General features: G+C 37.7%; 1 protein-coding gene across 1 annotated transcript in view; it reads right to left on the reverse strand.

The window, feature by feature from the left end:
• Positions 1-776: 776 nt before the first annotated feature.
• MID1 (midline 1) overlaps positions 777-17,514 on the reverse strand; it is a 276,740-nt gene continuing 260,002 nt past the window's right edge. Inside the window, exons 9-10 of the mRNA XM_089673900.1 lie at positions 7,419-7,626; positions 777-5,977 (exon numbers count right to left, since the gene is read on the reverse strand). Coding sequence (XP_089530026.1) covers positions 5,629-5,977; positions 7,419-7,626 — 557 coding nt within the window. The 3' untranslated portion in view covers positions 777-5,628. The remainder of the gene's footprint in view (positions 5,978-7,418; positions 7,627-17,514) is intronic.

Below are 17,514 nucleotides of genomic sequence, written 5' to 3' on the forward strand. Positions count from 1 at the left end.
GTCATTATGGCACCTGCAACACTGGTCAGTGACTGAAGGACAGATTACATGGAGAATGCTAGGACATCTATACCAGGGAATGAAAATCTTGAAGCTAGTTTCCTGGGCTGCTCTAGATAAGGATAAACAGTGGGTTAGGACAAAAGCTTTATCACAGTCTTCTGACCAAGGAGAGGTGCACAATTCTGTTGACCACTGTTCAGTGCACAGTATTTGGGTAATGAAGGGTGGATGTAAGATAGCACAGACAAAACAGATGACATGCACTGGAAGGGAATTTTGTAGAAGGAAGAATTTAAGGGGTGTTGGTTTAAAGGACAAGTTGTGTTTTTGGAGACGGAGTTAGCAAAATAACTTGTTATGCCAACCACTTCAGCAAAGATAGGGGGTTGAGATTTGATAAACAGAAGGGCAGATATAGAACCATTCCATAACATTTGGGTCAGCCAAAGGTGGGTGGTATTTTCCCAGGTCAGGAAATGGGTGCAGAACTTTGCTTTAGCTTTCTGCTCTCTCCTCCTTTTTAACACGAAAACTACAGTACAAGTGAATTAAAGGAGACTGATACCAGGTGAAACACAGGCAGTTAGACAGCTATCAATAAAAAAAATAAATTTCATGATGTAATAATAAATATAGTGCTGTGTTAATTTGTGTCTTTTACATCTGCCTGGAAATAAGCTTGAAAACAGGAAAGGGGAGGCAATGCTGTCTGTCGTTTTTGGCAATCAGTAAACCTTACCTTTAAATAAGAAAGACATCACAAAGAAATAAAATGACTTTAAAATAAAACTTTGATTTATTATACAGGTTTTCTTTAAAATACAAAATAGTAAAAGAAACAGTTGTAAAACTAAACGGTTTACAGATAAACCCAACATTGAATTATGTAAAACAAGTCAACACCCGTGTTATTCCAAATTTCTCACAAAAGCAAGAAAACGGAGACATGGAGAGAAGCAAAGTTCATTCTACCAAAGCTGGTTGTTGACACTGAGCCCAAGGTTATACGAGTTCTATACCAGATCACTTAATGTGTTGTGAATAAAGTATACAGGCCTGCAATTAGGTCGTAGTCTTAGTTTTGCTTTATAATCCTGTAAAGAGTAGATTTCTTAGAAGAGCTTTTTCTTCATCAGATAAAAATGTCCTTTAAACAAAGTTTATTTGATTAGTATTTTTATGGTACTCAAAGTCCTTAGTAACAGTAGGCTGGGGTGCCACTTTGCTTCAGAACAAAAGAGTTTTTGAGCTGTTGACTGGTAACATAAAACATTTCGCCACCACTACTCAACTTCTTTTCTGTAATCTTGTGGTCTTCCCAAGTTTCAAGTACAGAATTGTCGGTATTCCTAAAGGAACTGCATGACGTTCTCATGATTTTCTTCCACAACTTGAGGAATACATTAGAAATAATGCATGATATAAAGAAATGCATTTGGTACAAGACTGATGACTGGAAAATAGACTAATGTGCATTGACTGTGAATTGCCAAGAAATTAAAGTCCCACATAAAACAATGTAACTAGAGATGCATTCCCCCAAATGGATAACATCAGTTGAAGATGAGAACACTGGAAAAAGTACAGTGACTAAACGGTATGCTATAAAATAGGAAACATCCTGCTCTTGGGCTTTCTTTAATAGCGGCAATATAAATAATGCAAAACGAGTACTTATTGGTGCCTTCATAGTCAACTGCTAAGAATTCTGAAGTAGTTACCCTTTAACCTAAAACGGATTTGTTAACAAAGTGCATTAAACTGCTCTTTCCACAGACACTCAAAAGTGATTTACTACAGCCAAGGCTCCAAGTTAAGAAAGCCAATATTCATTCCAAACTTAAAATAATGATAAAACAAAGGCTATAAAAATGTCTAGCATCAAACGTAAACTCCCTTTTTATAGATCTTCTAAAGGAAAAAAAAATTCAGTTTTAATCGCTTTTAAACTTTTCTGAAAAAAAAAAAATTCCGAAATAATTTACATTTATCTGCAGGTATACATATATATGTGAATTACACTGAAACGTGCCTATTAGCATCAGGTTTGAATTTGTACTTTTTCATAGAAATCGAAAATGTTGTTTTCTTGAGTTTTATGTTGTGTGTCTATGAACATGCAATAATTAGGGTTTATCATAGTATGTTAAATACCTAAATGTATTTTTAAAATATAAATTAAATTTGAGGGTTTTTTTCCACAAATTTTCCCACATGGAAAACTCCTGACTTTATCATCTGCACTGAAGTTAAACATGAAGTCCATTTAGAACAGTGAACACTTGACAAATTCATGTGGAATTCTGAGCACTGAAACCAGTTGGTAATGTTACTAACAGATATAATAATAAAGTCTTACTTTACTCTGATATATGGTAAATTATGTTATGTACAGCAGTATTTGCATGGATTTATAATGCATTGGTAATAAAGCCAACGTATTATTATTCCCAATCAATTGTAGATGAAAAATGTATATACTTTTCACCGTTGGATACAACAGTTTATTTCTGGTTCTCCAATGCCATTTTTAGTTTCCCCCTCAGCTTAGCATGACATCTTAAAGGGCAAACTGATCCAAACCTGACATGTCAGTTCTAGGTAGATGCTGATGGGGTGAATCATTCATTAGCTACTTATATCTATAAGGAAATCTGGTTGCCACATCTCAGCACCTCAATTTGAACTTCCGCCTACCTGCTACGACCAATTAAAAGGGCTCTCACTATCTAGGTCTATTTGTAAATGTTTTCACGTAACATTTATACAACTTTATTCCAGGATTGAATACAATTAGAAAACATGCGAATCTTGGCTGAAAGTTGAGTGAATCTTGTGTGAGCTTTTTTCACATTTAACATTTTGTGGTTAATTAACTAAAGTAAAATTATGTGACTGAAATTAGTTTTTGGCTGACTTTGCTCTTTGAGTTTTTACATGCTATAAAAAATAGTAACAGCTAGAGTATTGCTCTCATGAACAAGAGCTCATTTTCTGTGCAATCTGCTTAGAGATTTATTATCTAAGAAAAGTTCAAATTCTATTTTTCTGGATTAAGAATATTGGTCTCTTGAAAAATAATAAAGTAGAAAACAACAACCTTCATTGGGAAAAATAATTAGATTTTTTTGATTAAGCAGAAATAAATCCTTGCAATCTAATCTTAGTTAACTAGCCAGGTGTGGTATGTCAGCTTCATATCTGTCTGAGGAATGATGTATCACTTCTATTGTTTAGAACACGTTAATCTCCTAAACCTTTTATCTGCAGTACTTTAAACTTTTCCACCCTGCAATTTTTGGTAATGAGCAGAAATAGACTTTTTAAAAGACTTTTCGCAAATGTAATGTAAAAATGTTCACTGTCTTTGAAGGAGGCCATTTTAAAATGTTGCCAAATTTTACTGAGACATACCGATAGTGCACACATCATTAAATTCCAGTATTAAAGTTTTTTCAGTTGCCCACAGCAAGCAAATTTTCAGTTAAAAAAAACAAAAAAAAAAAACAAGGAGTATGCTAATGGTAAAATAAATAATTATACAAAGTTAACCGGAATTTACAGTTTTACAGCGGTTTACAATGCCAAATCAAAAAACAGATCTGCAAAAGGCACTTTTAACCTCTGATCATCATAGCTCCCTGAAAAAAGGGGCTTGCAAAGATAATTCCAGTTTTTGAACACTTCATCACCTACCAATGCATCAGGACTCCCATCCGTTGGTGGGACACCAAGGGCAATAAAGTCTGCAGAGTTACAGACAGCTTTAACTATTGTGCACTTCAGCAGATTAACACTTTGTTAAGGGATTTTGTGTATAGCACAGGTGTCAGGGACTGGTATCATGTACTTACTCCACTTTAATGCATGTGTGCAGGGCACAAGCCAGTGGTTCTCAACCATTGGCACCTTTGGGGAGTGGGGGGGGGGGGGAAATCGGGTACCTGAATTTGACAGTTACCAGCTCCCACTACCACTGTGATCGAATAGGCGATCGGAAGCGGAAGTTGTTTTCCCCCTCCTTCCATAGTCTTCTGAACACGTGACAGGTCCCAGAAAACTACGGGGCCATTCACAAAGCACAGAACTTCTCGCGCATGCACAGTGGGCACCTGGCTGTGAAGCCGCAATCGGTCACAGCCGGGTGCCCACACTAAAGATGCCGGCACCAGTGAGAGAAGGCGGCCAGTGAACCAGCAGTGGTGAGGACACCACTGGACTGAGGGACAGGTAAGTCGCTGTATTCTACAAGTTAGAAGCTACAGTTTTTGTAGCTGCTGACTTTTATTTTTTTTTTCAGCTGGAATTCCGCTTTACTATAAATATCACTTCTATGTTTGTGGTGGTGTCTGAAAATTTTACCTGTATCAACAGCACATATCCGTAATCTCAGTGATTCGTAGCGGTATGGTGTACATAAAACGGTTTCTACCATTAACATGAAATGGGTGAAACAACTATGGTGGACATGCAGTAAAAATATAAAGACTGCATATTAGTGGTCAAAAGGCATGAGAATACAATTATTTTTCCAATAATGAAAGACTTCTCTTTTGTGGAAAAAGTAAAATTAGTCTTAGATGCCACCCTCTGAAGATAATCACCAACACAACAGTCTCCTGTTCTAAGCTTGAGCAGGATAGGATTGTTTGTCTGTCAGTGTCCTAAGAGCCAGTTGGTGACCACTGCCATGGGAACAGCAGGTAGGTTAGAAAACCTACCCTTATCACAATTTTCCCCCACTGATAAGCTGTCACCAGCTCCCCTCTACATGTGTTACTTGTCACCTTGGCAGAACCAAGCATACAAGCCAATAGCCTGTTCAGCACTCTGATAGAGGAGTTCCCGAAAGGTTTCTGTACCATGCATGCTCTGACTACCATCTTGTGTTTGTGGCCACCTTTCAAGTGATAAGATATAAACTTGGCCAGGACTGAAAGGGATTGGGGGGGGGGGGGGGGGGGGCTTGTGGTCAATGCCTTTTGTGGGACTTAGCATTGTAGGTGAGGAACCTCTATGCTTCCTCTAGTGAAAGAAAGGAAAGGTCATACATTATACATTCAATCTAAGTCTTTCAATATTGTTCTGCTCCATTACCAGTGATTTTCTCTTAACTATTCCATAACAGTTCGGATTTAATCAACACATTCCTATACAAGTCAAAACCACATAGCTGGTTCCTATAACACATGAAAATACAGTATGTATAAGTCATACTTTTTAATGCACCAATAATGATCGTATATTATATGCTTCAATAATATGATTTTTTTTAGCTTGATTTCTGCTTCTGGTTGTATTGTAAATAAAATTAAAAATACAGCAAATCTCCAGAAATATCCGTTGTGGTATTGGCACCTGGAGAAGTGGCATTTTACGGAAAAGCAAAGAGAATAAATCCAAGACCTGCAGACTTAGTCAATCACATTCTATTGTGAGCATCACAAGCAGGATGGGGCAGATTGAAAAAAAAGGCAATGTGCAAAACAGAAAAAAAATTCTAATTAATAGTCAAAAATCCATAAATAACCAATAAAACATTCCTGTTTTTAACTTCAACCAAGGAAAGTAAAATCTTCAAAGCAACAATGCACTCAATAGAAGTTCTGATTGCACAAGGATGAATCATTGAAGCTGCTCAATGCAGTCCAGGTGATCTGGTATAGGAAGGCCTGTTAATATTGTCAGACACTTGTTCCACACAGTGAGGGTTGGACACACAGGCTGTGCAAAAGCAATATCAAAAGTGTAGAGATGAATAGAGTTCAATGCATCATAAAATGACAGAGAGCCATTATCATAGTCTAACAAAATTCCAATGCGGCGGAGGTGTGGTGAGGGCTCAATTATAATCTCTTTATTGTTATGTCTTACTGCCCAGTTGTTGTTGCAGCGACAGAATACCCAAGAGGCAGAATTTTTTCCTATCCACTCATGCTTTGGTGCCGACTTGTATGCAATGCCAACAGCGTACCTAAACAATGAATGATAAAACATATTTTAAAACATATTCAATATATACTGGAACACTACAGCAGTTACTGAAATGAGGGATCACTGGCCTCTACAATTTTACATACATTCTTTCTTTAAAGCTACATTACCAATTTTCAACGGGATAGCCCATTGATATCTCTGCCCTCTACTGGATAGATATGTTGCATTTTTGACTTTTCCATAAATCCTATATTTAGTGAATTGCATACTTCATATACTTCAATGCTCTTAACATCATTAGATTTGACACCTTTGTACTTGATTTTAACTATTTCATGATGCTTGGGCATGATATTTTATAATGTTACAATAACTGCTCTACTTAGAGTCTCTTTTTCTGCAGGCAATATTGGTAGGGTCAGGCTTCCTGCATTTATTCAGCACTGAAATTTCACACTTTACAAAAAAAAAAATTAACATCAGTTTATGCACCTGAGGAGCATGCAATTTAAAGTTCCAGTCATACATCAGAGCCACTTAGCTTAGACTGCCATTTACTTAACATTATGTTTTTGGGTTTTAGGAGTGAACAGGAGGAGATCCACAAAAACGTACAAACATCCACTGTACATAGATTGTTTCCATGATAGGTATTGAACTTAGGACCTGAAACTGCAAGCCACAAATGCGAACCACCTACATACCTTGCTTTTTTCCCATTATAAGAAGAATGTCACAGAAGAAAATAGTTTGAATTGGTAGGAAAAGTCACAAAAAGCACGTGGATGATGCATGTCTGACAAAGACCAGGCAATCTACTGTCAAAAATGATGAAGCATCAACTTATCTATGACCAGCCCAGCTCTGATACAGAATGAGATGGGTATTCTGGTTTCAGTGGTAAACATTCAACTTCTTCCTTGGCATTTGTATGACTTGAAAGCAAAGTTCATACAATAGTATCTCTCAGATCTGGTAATACAAAACATATCCACCAAAGGTCATGGTGAAGTTACAAGCTACATCTACACACTATTGGAAGACTCCAATCTCAAGAACAACTGAGATGGCTGACCCCCTTTTATTTTGCCACAATATGATATGCTGGACTTGCATTCAACCACAGAATGGTGTCACTTTTTGTGTGTAGGTAGTTTATACAATTTAAAAATATCCCTGGTTTCAGTCTTGGACACATTCAGATCACTACCACCAGCCCTAAGCCATTTTAAACAGGATAAACTTGGTACAGTTGACAATAAAAAGACCCAAGAGAGCAAGTTTTTACAGAGAAGGTTAAAATCTTCAATTTCCTCTAAACATTGATTTGCAGGTATGTAAAAATAGTTCAGTAAAACCCAGCCCTGCTTGTGTTACTGTTCAAATATTATTTCTTCTTCATTATGGTATAGGCTTCTTATAAAAGAAAGCAAAGAAAACAAAGCATACAAGCTCAGGGGCCGATACTTAATACGTACCAGGTGCTTCCACTTATAATCACTTCCCAGTAATGGCGGCCACTGTCAAGGAACACATTGCCAGCTACGCCATAACTTCCTTGGCTTGTAAAACGCTCTGGTGTATGGCTCTTTTTCGAAGAAGTTTCGTCTCTTTCTACAGTCAGGTTGTCATGTGAAACTTTTAGCTTCCGGTGTGCAGATTTGGGGTCTAGCTTAAAAGGTTGACCTAGAGAGAAAATAAAATAGGATAGTAAATTTCTTTTGGCAACAAAACAAAAAAACACATCAGCATGTGTCAAAAACTGCTCCTGCAGCGAAACGTAGATATAAAATATGGTTAGTGGCATATTGAGACTAGATTTGTCACTGATGCAGATTTGAGCTGACGGCCACAGTGCACAGCTGTGCACTGCAAAGGCTAAGTAAAGTTCAAACTTTTATTATTATGAGCAAGAATAAATGCCCACTACTCAGTACTCAGTCAGGACAACAGATATACATACAGTACATAATTAGATAAAATAGATGACTTTTGTTTAGCCAAGCCAAATATGCAACCATACAATGAGCCATGAGGAAAGCACATATATAAATGAAGATGCAATTATAAGAAAGTACATGTTTTATTGGTACAAAAAAAAAATCTGGATACTGAAGAAAAGCCATTGATTCCTTTACATATTTAAACAATGTCCCACAATATTCTACAAGAAGACTGTTGACCAATTTAGTGACTATATTTCCTTAAATTAAAATCCACGTTTGTAAAAATAAAAAGGGATTCAAATGCACTTTGTGAGGCTCAATTCACAAAGCTTCTGCACAAGGATAAGAACCTTTATTTTAGCCATGTGACTATAAATCTTATTGGACTCACCAGAAAATAACTGTCACTTTTTTGAAGAAAAGTTTCCTTACCCTGGTTAACTTTGTAAATTGAACCCATGACTTTATAAAACCAGCAGAAAATGCTACGTTCACTTCCATGCAAAAAAAACAAAAAAAAAAAACATGCAACTGTACTGAGTGCAACACTTTCCAGAATTCTAATCAGTCTGCGTGTGTAACTCATTCAATACCTATCAATGTACTTAGGATTTATAGAAATAACAAACACATCTTTGGTGATATATTGGCCAAGGGTAGTAAGAGTTATATGATGTAAGGGATACAGGGTTGAATTACTAAAGGTAAAATAGACTGTTTACTCTGCAAAGGAAGTTGCACCTTGCAAGGGAATTACCCTCCAGAGTTTAGTGAACAAGGTAAGTCTAAGCTGACTGCCATCACCCAATCATGTAAAAGCAAAAATGTTGTTTTTGTTTCCCACGAACATTATTGGGTATTCTTTGAAAAGTGAAACTTTGCAGGCTTATGTATTTTCTCAGTATGGGTTAGAATAAACAACCTGGCTCATTCAGCATGGTGTACCTACCTATTGCCTATATTTTACCTATGCATCTGCTAGCTTTTTTTTGTGTTTGCTTAATGGATTAACACTACACGCAGTAACTTGAGCATGTAAACTGTGCAGAAGAATATAATTATTGAAAAAAAGAGACAAATACATTACTGTCCTGTCAAAGCATTAAGGTGTTAGGATGGCTACAAGCTCGGTTTTGTGCTAGCATGCTTTATTTTGAAAGGCATTAAAACTACAATAACAGGAAATAACTTGGGAAATTTCTAGGAGTGCTGATAGCTATTGTGTAAGCTCCTGTAGACTGAGATACTCGACAAAGGATTAGAAAATATAACGCATGATTAAACCAAACAAAACTATGATAAATTTTGGAAATGACCAAATACTGGTTGTGCCATATAAATTCTGAATAACAACAATAATAATGATCATAATCATCATCATCATAATATCTACAGACTTCAGAATACAAAGAGATTGATTTATTAAAACTGGAGAGTGCAAATTATGGGTATACACTCATTGAATAGAACCAATCAGCTTCCATTTTTTTTTTTTTTTTTTTGCTGAACACGCTGAAGTTAGAAGCCGACTGGCTACCATGCACAGCTGCACCAGATTTTGGACTCTGAAGCTTTAGCAAAGCAGTTGGAAGATTTTCCCCCCTCTTTCTGTCTTTGCGACACCTCAAAAATGAAGAGAAAGAGACAGCAATGAAAAATCAAACATCTAACCATTCCTAGGTTTCCTAAAATTCACTTAGGGAGATTTTTCTCACTTTCTGTCCCGATGACCAGGAAGTGAGGGAAAGCCTCTTCAATGGGCGTATACCCATATGCAATTAAAAAAAAAAATTGGCCGCAGTCTTGCTTGAAGAAACAGATTCTGTACAAATAAAATGCATATACTGTGTGTGCAATTACCCAGAGTAATGAGGTTTATACAATATTGCTGGCTATTAAAATTATTTTTTAATTGATCTTTTTAGCTGAATGAGAAACTTTCACCCTACAGGTCTATTTTTACTGAAAAAAAAAAGGCTCCGGCAGCACCACATATATAATTTCCACTGAGCTAGCTGCCCATAAAAGAGTGCAAAAATATGGCTCTAGACATTCTAGACCTTAAACTACTATAGGAAATTAAAGAGGCTTAAAGGAGACACGTCTATAAGCTTTTGCAGATCAAAAGAACTCTCTGAGGACTTGTAAATAGCAAAACAACATTCCCGGTTTTGTATTTAATACTTTAGAATTTAAATCCAGGATTATACTTGGCTATCACCCTGGGATAATAAAAGAACAGGCTAAGAGAAAGGAAATCTTTAGCTACACAAGATATGTTTGTATATACTGTATGTTCAGTACTGAATTACAAGCCTTTGTATCAGTGATAACAGTTTAATCTAAGAGCAGACACTTAACCATTAGCTCTGGGTAACATTCTGGGATTATGCTATAATAAACTGGCCAAGCATGGTCATCTAACAGGAAAATGATGAGGAAGGGCAGTGATTAGCATAATTACTGTCATTACATGTGAAGGACAGAGGGTGCAGAAAACAACCATTTAGCCCATAATTGTTTCCCCTAAAGGATCTTTACTTAAGACCTTCAACTAGTTGGGTGGGTGCCTTACTGAGGAGAATTCATTCATTTCAATGTCATGCACAACTATTTAAAAAGAACTTCCTCCATCAATGCAGCTTAAAGGATATGTTCATCTCTAGCCATGTGTGCAGTCACAGCACTGCATGTTGCAGTTGATGGAGAAGACCATTGGGTTGTTTACTAAAAGAGCCGAGACTCTTCACTTAGCAAAGTGTACTGTATGTTCACCTTGAACATTTTAATTTATTTAATAAATAAGGTTAATAAACTGTGATGACTTTGAATACAAAATCAAACGCAAAGGAAATGAAAAAAAGGCTTGCACATAATTGAACAACTGAAGTTCACACCAATGCGACTTGTAGGCAATAGAACCATTAAGAGTCACACCGATTTTGAAAATAGTTTCTGCACTATTTTCATCAATTTCAGGTGCAAGTTGCATGAAGTCATTTAGTTAAGAGAGCAGTCACTAATCTTTTAATAAATCTACCCTAACGTGCTGAAATTTGGGATGTGGAGATTTTTGTTAATAAGCATTTTATTCTTACCTTTAAAAAGAGAGTTGCTCAAAAAAATGTGGGAATTAGATCAGTATAGATAGTAATGTTTTACCTTTAAGACAGAGGTCTCCAAACTTTCTAAACAAAAGGGCCAGTTTACTGTCCTTCAAACTTTAGATGGGCCGAATTGTGGCCAGTGGAAGAGGAAATGTCCTGATGTCAGTGCGCGTAAGGAATGATTCATTGGTATCAATGGGAGGAATAGTGCCCCATTATTTGCATCAATGGGAGAAGTGCCCCATCATTGGTATCAGTGGGAGTCACAGTGCCCCATCATTACTATCAGTGGGAGGAACAGTGCCCTGACCATTGGCATCAGTGGTAGGAAATATGTCATGGGGAAGCAATGCAACTCAGCTTTCTTACTGTTCCCCCATACACAAGTATAAATGAGTCCAAAAGTTCATGTTGGTTTAAACTTTCTGCAGTTAGCAGACCTCAAGGTAGTTGAGAAAATATGTTACTGTGGTCAATCTATAAATAAATAAAAAATAAATAAAAAAATAAATAAATTTCCAACACTTTTTTTTTTGCTGTCTATGTCTGTGTTGACCTCTCCTTACTTGGTGACAAATGCCATTAAGGCAGCAACTGAGGAGAAATCTCCCTAACAAAGACACATAAAAAAACACTAATTAGAATAAGTAAGAGTTGGAACTTCTGATAGCAAATATAAAAGTCTTAGAGTATAAGCTCCAAGGAGCAGGGATCTCCTAACCCTCTTGTATTGAACTGTACTGTTGCTGTATCGTCTCCCTTTATTTTGTAAAGCGCTGAGCAAACTGTTGGCACTATATAAATCCTGTATAATAATAATAATAATAATTATAATAATAGCAACTAAAAGTTATAAGAGATCCTACACACATCCTCACTGTAGCCTAAAAAACAAACAAAAAGAAAAAACACATTTTGGTTGGGGTTCTACCTAAATTCTATTTTGTGCTATCATGTTGATGGTTGATTGTTTTAATAATAAGTGCCCATTAATAATTAGACCTTTGCCCATACTCAGAATGTTCTCTTTAGCATTAGATCCTAATATAGAAAGTGCGCCTTTTTTCCGCTGACTTGTCTTTTTTGGTGAGGCTGTTCCGTTTAAAACAATATTTTGACTTGAGAGGCCTCACAGATTTTAGATCTTATCCATATTTTACTCCTTATTTAATGGCAAACTCATGTAAAATGAAATAACTGCTTTCAATTTGCATAGAGAACTATGCTTACAGAAGACAGCTGAATGAATGAAAGTAAAACATTTCACCCAGGTAGAAAATATTTGGAAGACTTCTGTGGATTCTAAGTTGTGAGAATAGTTATTGTGCACTTAGTCTGTAAGCACAAAGTGAATCTGCCTGGGTTTGGCTAGAGGATGGTTCATCGAATTCTACTTAGAGCCTGTGAAATTTGGACTTAGCATCGAACCCCATTGAAATTTTCCATATTTTGTCATGTTACAACTAAAAACGTAAATATATTTTAATGGGATTTTATGTGATAGACCAACACAAAGTGGCACATAATTGTGAAGTGGAAGGAAAATGGTAAATGGTTTTCAAAATTTTTTACAAATAAAAGTGTGGAATGCATTTGTATTCAGCCCCCCTGAGTCAATACTTTGTAGAACCACCTTTCACTGCAATTACAGCTGCAAGTCTTTTTGGGTATGTCTCTACCAGCTTTGCACATCTAGAGAGTAAAATTGTTGCCCATTCTTGGCAAAATAGCTCAAGCTCCATCAGATTGGATGGACAGCGTCTGTAAACAGCAATTTTCAAGTCTTGCCACAGATTCTCAATTGGATTTAGGTCTGAACTTTGACTGGGCCATTCTAATAGATGAATATGCTTTGATCTATACCATTCCATTGTAGCTCTGGCTGTGTTTAGGGTTGTTGTCCTGCTGGAAGGTGAACCTCCATCCCAGTCTCAAGTCTTTTGCAGACTAACAGGCTTTCTTCTAAGATTGACCTGTATTTGGCTCCATCCATCTTCCCATCAACGCTGACCAGCTTCCCTGTCCCTGCTAAAGAAAAGCATCCCCACAACATTGTGCTGCCATCACCATGTTTCATGATGGGGATGGTGTGTTCAGGGTGATGTGCAGTTTTCTGCCACACATAGCATTATGCTTTTAGGCCAAAAAGTTCAATTTTTGCCTCATCTGACCAGAGGACCTTCTTCCACATGTTTGCTGTGTCCCCCACATGGCTTCTCACAAACTGGAGTTCTAATGGCTTTCTTTCAACAATGGCTTTCTTCTTGCCACTCTTCCATAAAGGCCAGATGTGAGGTGTGCATGACTAATAGTTTTCCTTAGGACAGATTCTCCCACCTGAGCTGTGGATCTCTGAATTACCATGGGCCTCTGGGCTGCTTTTCTGATTAATTCCCTCCTTGCCCTGCCTGTCAGTTTAGGTGTATGGCCATGTCTTGGTAGGTTTGCAGTTGTGCCATGCTTTTTCCATTTTTGGATGATGGACTGAACAGTGCTCTGTGAGATGTTCAAAGCTTGGGATATTTTTTTTATAACTTAACCCTGCTTTAAACTTTTCCACAATTTTGTCCCTGACCTGTCTGATGTGTTCCTTGGCCTTCATGACGCTGTTTGTTCAGTAATGTTCTCTAACAAACCTCTGAGGGTTTCATGGAACAGCTGTATTTATACTGAGATAAAATACAAACAGGTGAACTCTGTTTACTAATTAGGTGACTGCTGAAGTTAATTGGTTTCACCAGATTTTAGTTATGGGTATCAGAGTAAAGGGGGGCTCAATACAAATGCACACCACACTTTTCAGATATTTCTAAAAAAATTTTAAAGCATTTATCGTTTTCCATCCATTTCACAATTATGTGCCATTTTGTGTTGGTCTATCACATAAAATCCCAATACAATACATTTACGTTTTTAGTTGTAACATGACAAAATGTGGAAAATTTCAAGGAGTATGAATACTTTTTCAGGGCATCATGCATATTTAGTATTACAATATTTTTACATATTACTAGGGGGGTCCAGAAACCATGGCCAAATCTCTCGATATTTTGACATGAAATACTGCCGAAGCTTGCCTGCCTTACCTGCATCCTAAGCTTTCCTTCTGGCTAGTGAGACATCCCATTATAGTAATGAAGCAATATAAATGTGTGGGTTCGAAGCTTTGCCTGTCAAAAGAACCAAGCGTATGGCCATTACATGAAAGTTTGGGAGGCTGCTGCAAGACTTAGGAATTGCAACAGCAGTTTCTGCCACCCACAGTGCAAGGGCTAAATGCTCATTAGGTCTAGGGAAGACTAGTAAGAGGCTGTACTACTTACTGTGTTCTTCACTTTCCTATCCACCAGCACTTTCCACATCATTCTGAAGCTCTGGGCTGTGAGCTGGCCCTTGGCATTATCACATTCAATGCATGGCCATTAGTCCTGCATTTTACTTAATGGGGCCACAGGCCACAGAGCTTAGAAAGATGATGGAGAGAGCCAGCCAGAGTGAGGTAGTATAAAAGGTACGTATTACACCTTATTCCTCTACCCCTAGACGTAACAAGCATTTAACCCTTGTAGTATGAAGAAGCTGCACTGCAAGGGTATTTTTTGTGCCTGGAGTTGGGCTGTAAGAGCTATGTTTTTTTTGCATCTGACTTGCATTTGAAGCATGCTTTACTGCACATCTATCAATTTCTTTTTACTGTAAAGCCTTGTTCACACAAGCCTACTTAAGTGTAGGCCTGTACGAGGGTTCAGTTTGCCTGCATGGGGATACACAGAAATTCCATGCATCCCTGTGCTAATGCTTATAGGGATGCAGAGACTACGCAGACACCTGTGCATCCCTGTGTGGGCAAACATGGCCTTTGCATGTGTGTACGGTTAAGTACCACTGTGTGCAAGAGGCCTAACTATATGATTTAGATGACCATTCTGAGGCTGCATTCAATATGCTTTGCATTTCTCTTGACCCAGACAGTCCTTTTTGAGATATAGTCATGTTGCAGGCAAAAACAGGTTAAACACAGCCTGTGCACCAAACACACAAAATACAGCATTTATAAACAAAGCCTGTCTACACAAGCCCTACTACTCTACTAAAACACCAGAGAACGTTCACATAAAGAAAATACAAAGAATACAATGAAGTTATGTCTGCATAACTTACAAAATTTGGTCAATTTTTAAAACCGCCCTACATAATTGGATTAATTTAAGTGAAAACAGCTATACTTTATTTACTAAACTAATTGAACATTTCTTCACTACTCCTTTAGTAAATCAATCCCGTTGCATGTATAAATGTTATAAAATTACACATTGCTAGGAAGCAGGTTGAAAGCATATGGACAACACTCAGACAAGAACTGATGGGCAATGACAGTCTTTACTCCAACCCACTAAGCTGGATATTTGGGGCATACAAAACATCAGAATTATTTGCTCTCATTTCAACATGTCTATGAAGTCTATAAACTCGAATTTGTTTTCTATGTGTACATCTCATTTGACAAACAGATTGTTTATATTGCAGCCTGCCAGTCCTTAGATGTGATGGCTGCATTTGCAGCAGGGATGGGCTGACAACTCATGGGGCCCCCGGGCAATAGGGGATCATGGGGCCCCCATGTCCTCTCCCACACCCAAAAAAGCCTATGAAAAAAGCAATGAAAGGTACCAGGGGCATCTCATGGGGCCCCCTACTGACCCCGGGCCCTCGGGCAGTGCCTGAGTGCTCGAATGGTCAGTCCGCCCCTGATTTGCAGTGAGCCATATTTATGGAGGAGTGGTATTGTCACGCTAGGACATGACTACAATAACTCCCCTCCCAGCTCTTCTTTATAACATAAAGGGGAGGGGTTCTGTAGTCCTCAGAGGTAGCTAGGAATAATAAAAGTGTAGCAGTGCCAGAGAATACAAGAAGTATTAGCTGACAATTTCTGGAAGGATTTTGCAGAAACACAGTATAGTCCATTTAACATGATTTCCTACGGGACATGTTCACACCTGTGCGATTTCACCAGGTGCAGTTTTTGGAAAGGGTCAGAGACTATTTTAAATGCAAAAAGTTGTGTTTTTGTTTCTAAAGACTTCAATGGAAAGGCTGCAGAAAAGCATGTATTACAATGTAGCTGCATCTGCATTTTAAATCTGCCTAGCAACAAGAAAAAAAAAAATTGAGAAAAAAAAAGAAAAAAGCAAAAACGTGGCAAAAACGCAAGTACAAAAATGCAAAATGCAATGCAGAAAGAGCTCAAATGCAACCTGTATAGGTGTGAACCTAGGGTAAGGCATATTTAACAGACCAAAAGGGAGCAAATAAGAGACTTTCATTGTTGTTAGGGTTTACATGCCATTAAAAAAGCAATGACATTGTTAGAATAACTTGTTATATGTGGTCAGCCCGGGATCTGCAGCCTGATGGCGTGCTGCTATTATGGTGTGTGGTTAGGTCTTGAAAACACTGTGGGCTATTTATTAAGGCCCTATATGGTTAGACTGCCACTTTCCCCAACTGGTTTCCACTTCTCAATTTTCATTCACTAAAAACAATTTGTTTGATTGTTGAATATTCCCCTTTTGCAAATGCAAATATTTTCCAAAAACATTCCATGCATATCCACTACTAAATGGCATTAAAATCTATTTTTCAGGAAATGTGCTTTCATGTGTTTTTCTGCCTTCTTTTAACACCCTCTGTGAGCTCCTGAACCTCTCCCTTTTCCCCTCATCTCCATTTGTTTAGAATGAGCAAGGCGCAGTCCATGTACACTGCTTTATGCACACTACACATCCAATATTCCATAGTCCATCGGGCAGCAAGCAAGTGAGGGTGCTATGTTCCTATATACACTAAGCTCAGGCCATGGAGAATGAACATAGCCACCCAGAAAGTTGGATCACAGCAGCAAAAAAAAAAATAAATAAATAAAAATTGGAGATTTGGAGGCGGCTGAGAGAAGGCACTTTTTAGGGCTCATGTACACTGCAGCTGCTAAACTGACGTTCAGGAGCTGTTCAGCGTTTTTTCAGCAGCCCCTGAACTCTCCCTAATATTTTCCTATGTGTCCATGTACACTATGTTGTTTACAGTAGTTTACAGGCAGTTGAGTTTACAGTCTTTTTTTTTTAATACACAAAACTTGCGTTTAGGAGAAGATTTTACAGGCATTTCAAACGCCAAACGCATGTAAACGCGGTTAAATGCATTTATAAGAGTTTGCATTTAGAAGCGTTTTTTAACTTTTCCATGACCAGATGCTGTCCAGAGCCTTTTTTCATCTTCAGAAATGCATGCAAAGCGTTTTCCATGTGTTCAAATGGACCCAGTATACCAGCGAGTCAGTTCCAGGATTATCGTGAAGGAAAAAAATGGTAGAACGTGCTGCATTATGCTCATGATGGGATCCATAGTGAATACAAAAGACAGGTAATCTCAACACATACTGCTCTCTCTGCTTCTGTTCTCTTTATTCCTCCCAAAATGTCTGAAATAGTTAATTTTTTTACTATTTTTCAGTGCATTCT

This window comes from Staurois parvus, unplaced genomic scaffold (genome assembly GCF_062004578.1).
Source record: "Staurois parvus isolate SC_StPar_1 unplaced genomic scaffold, SC_StPar_1.0 ptg000145l, whole genome shotgun sequence".
NCBI classification, from domain to species: Eukaryota; Metazoa; Chordata; class Amphibia; order Anura; family Ranidae; genus Staurois; species Staurois parvus.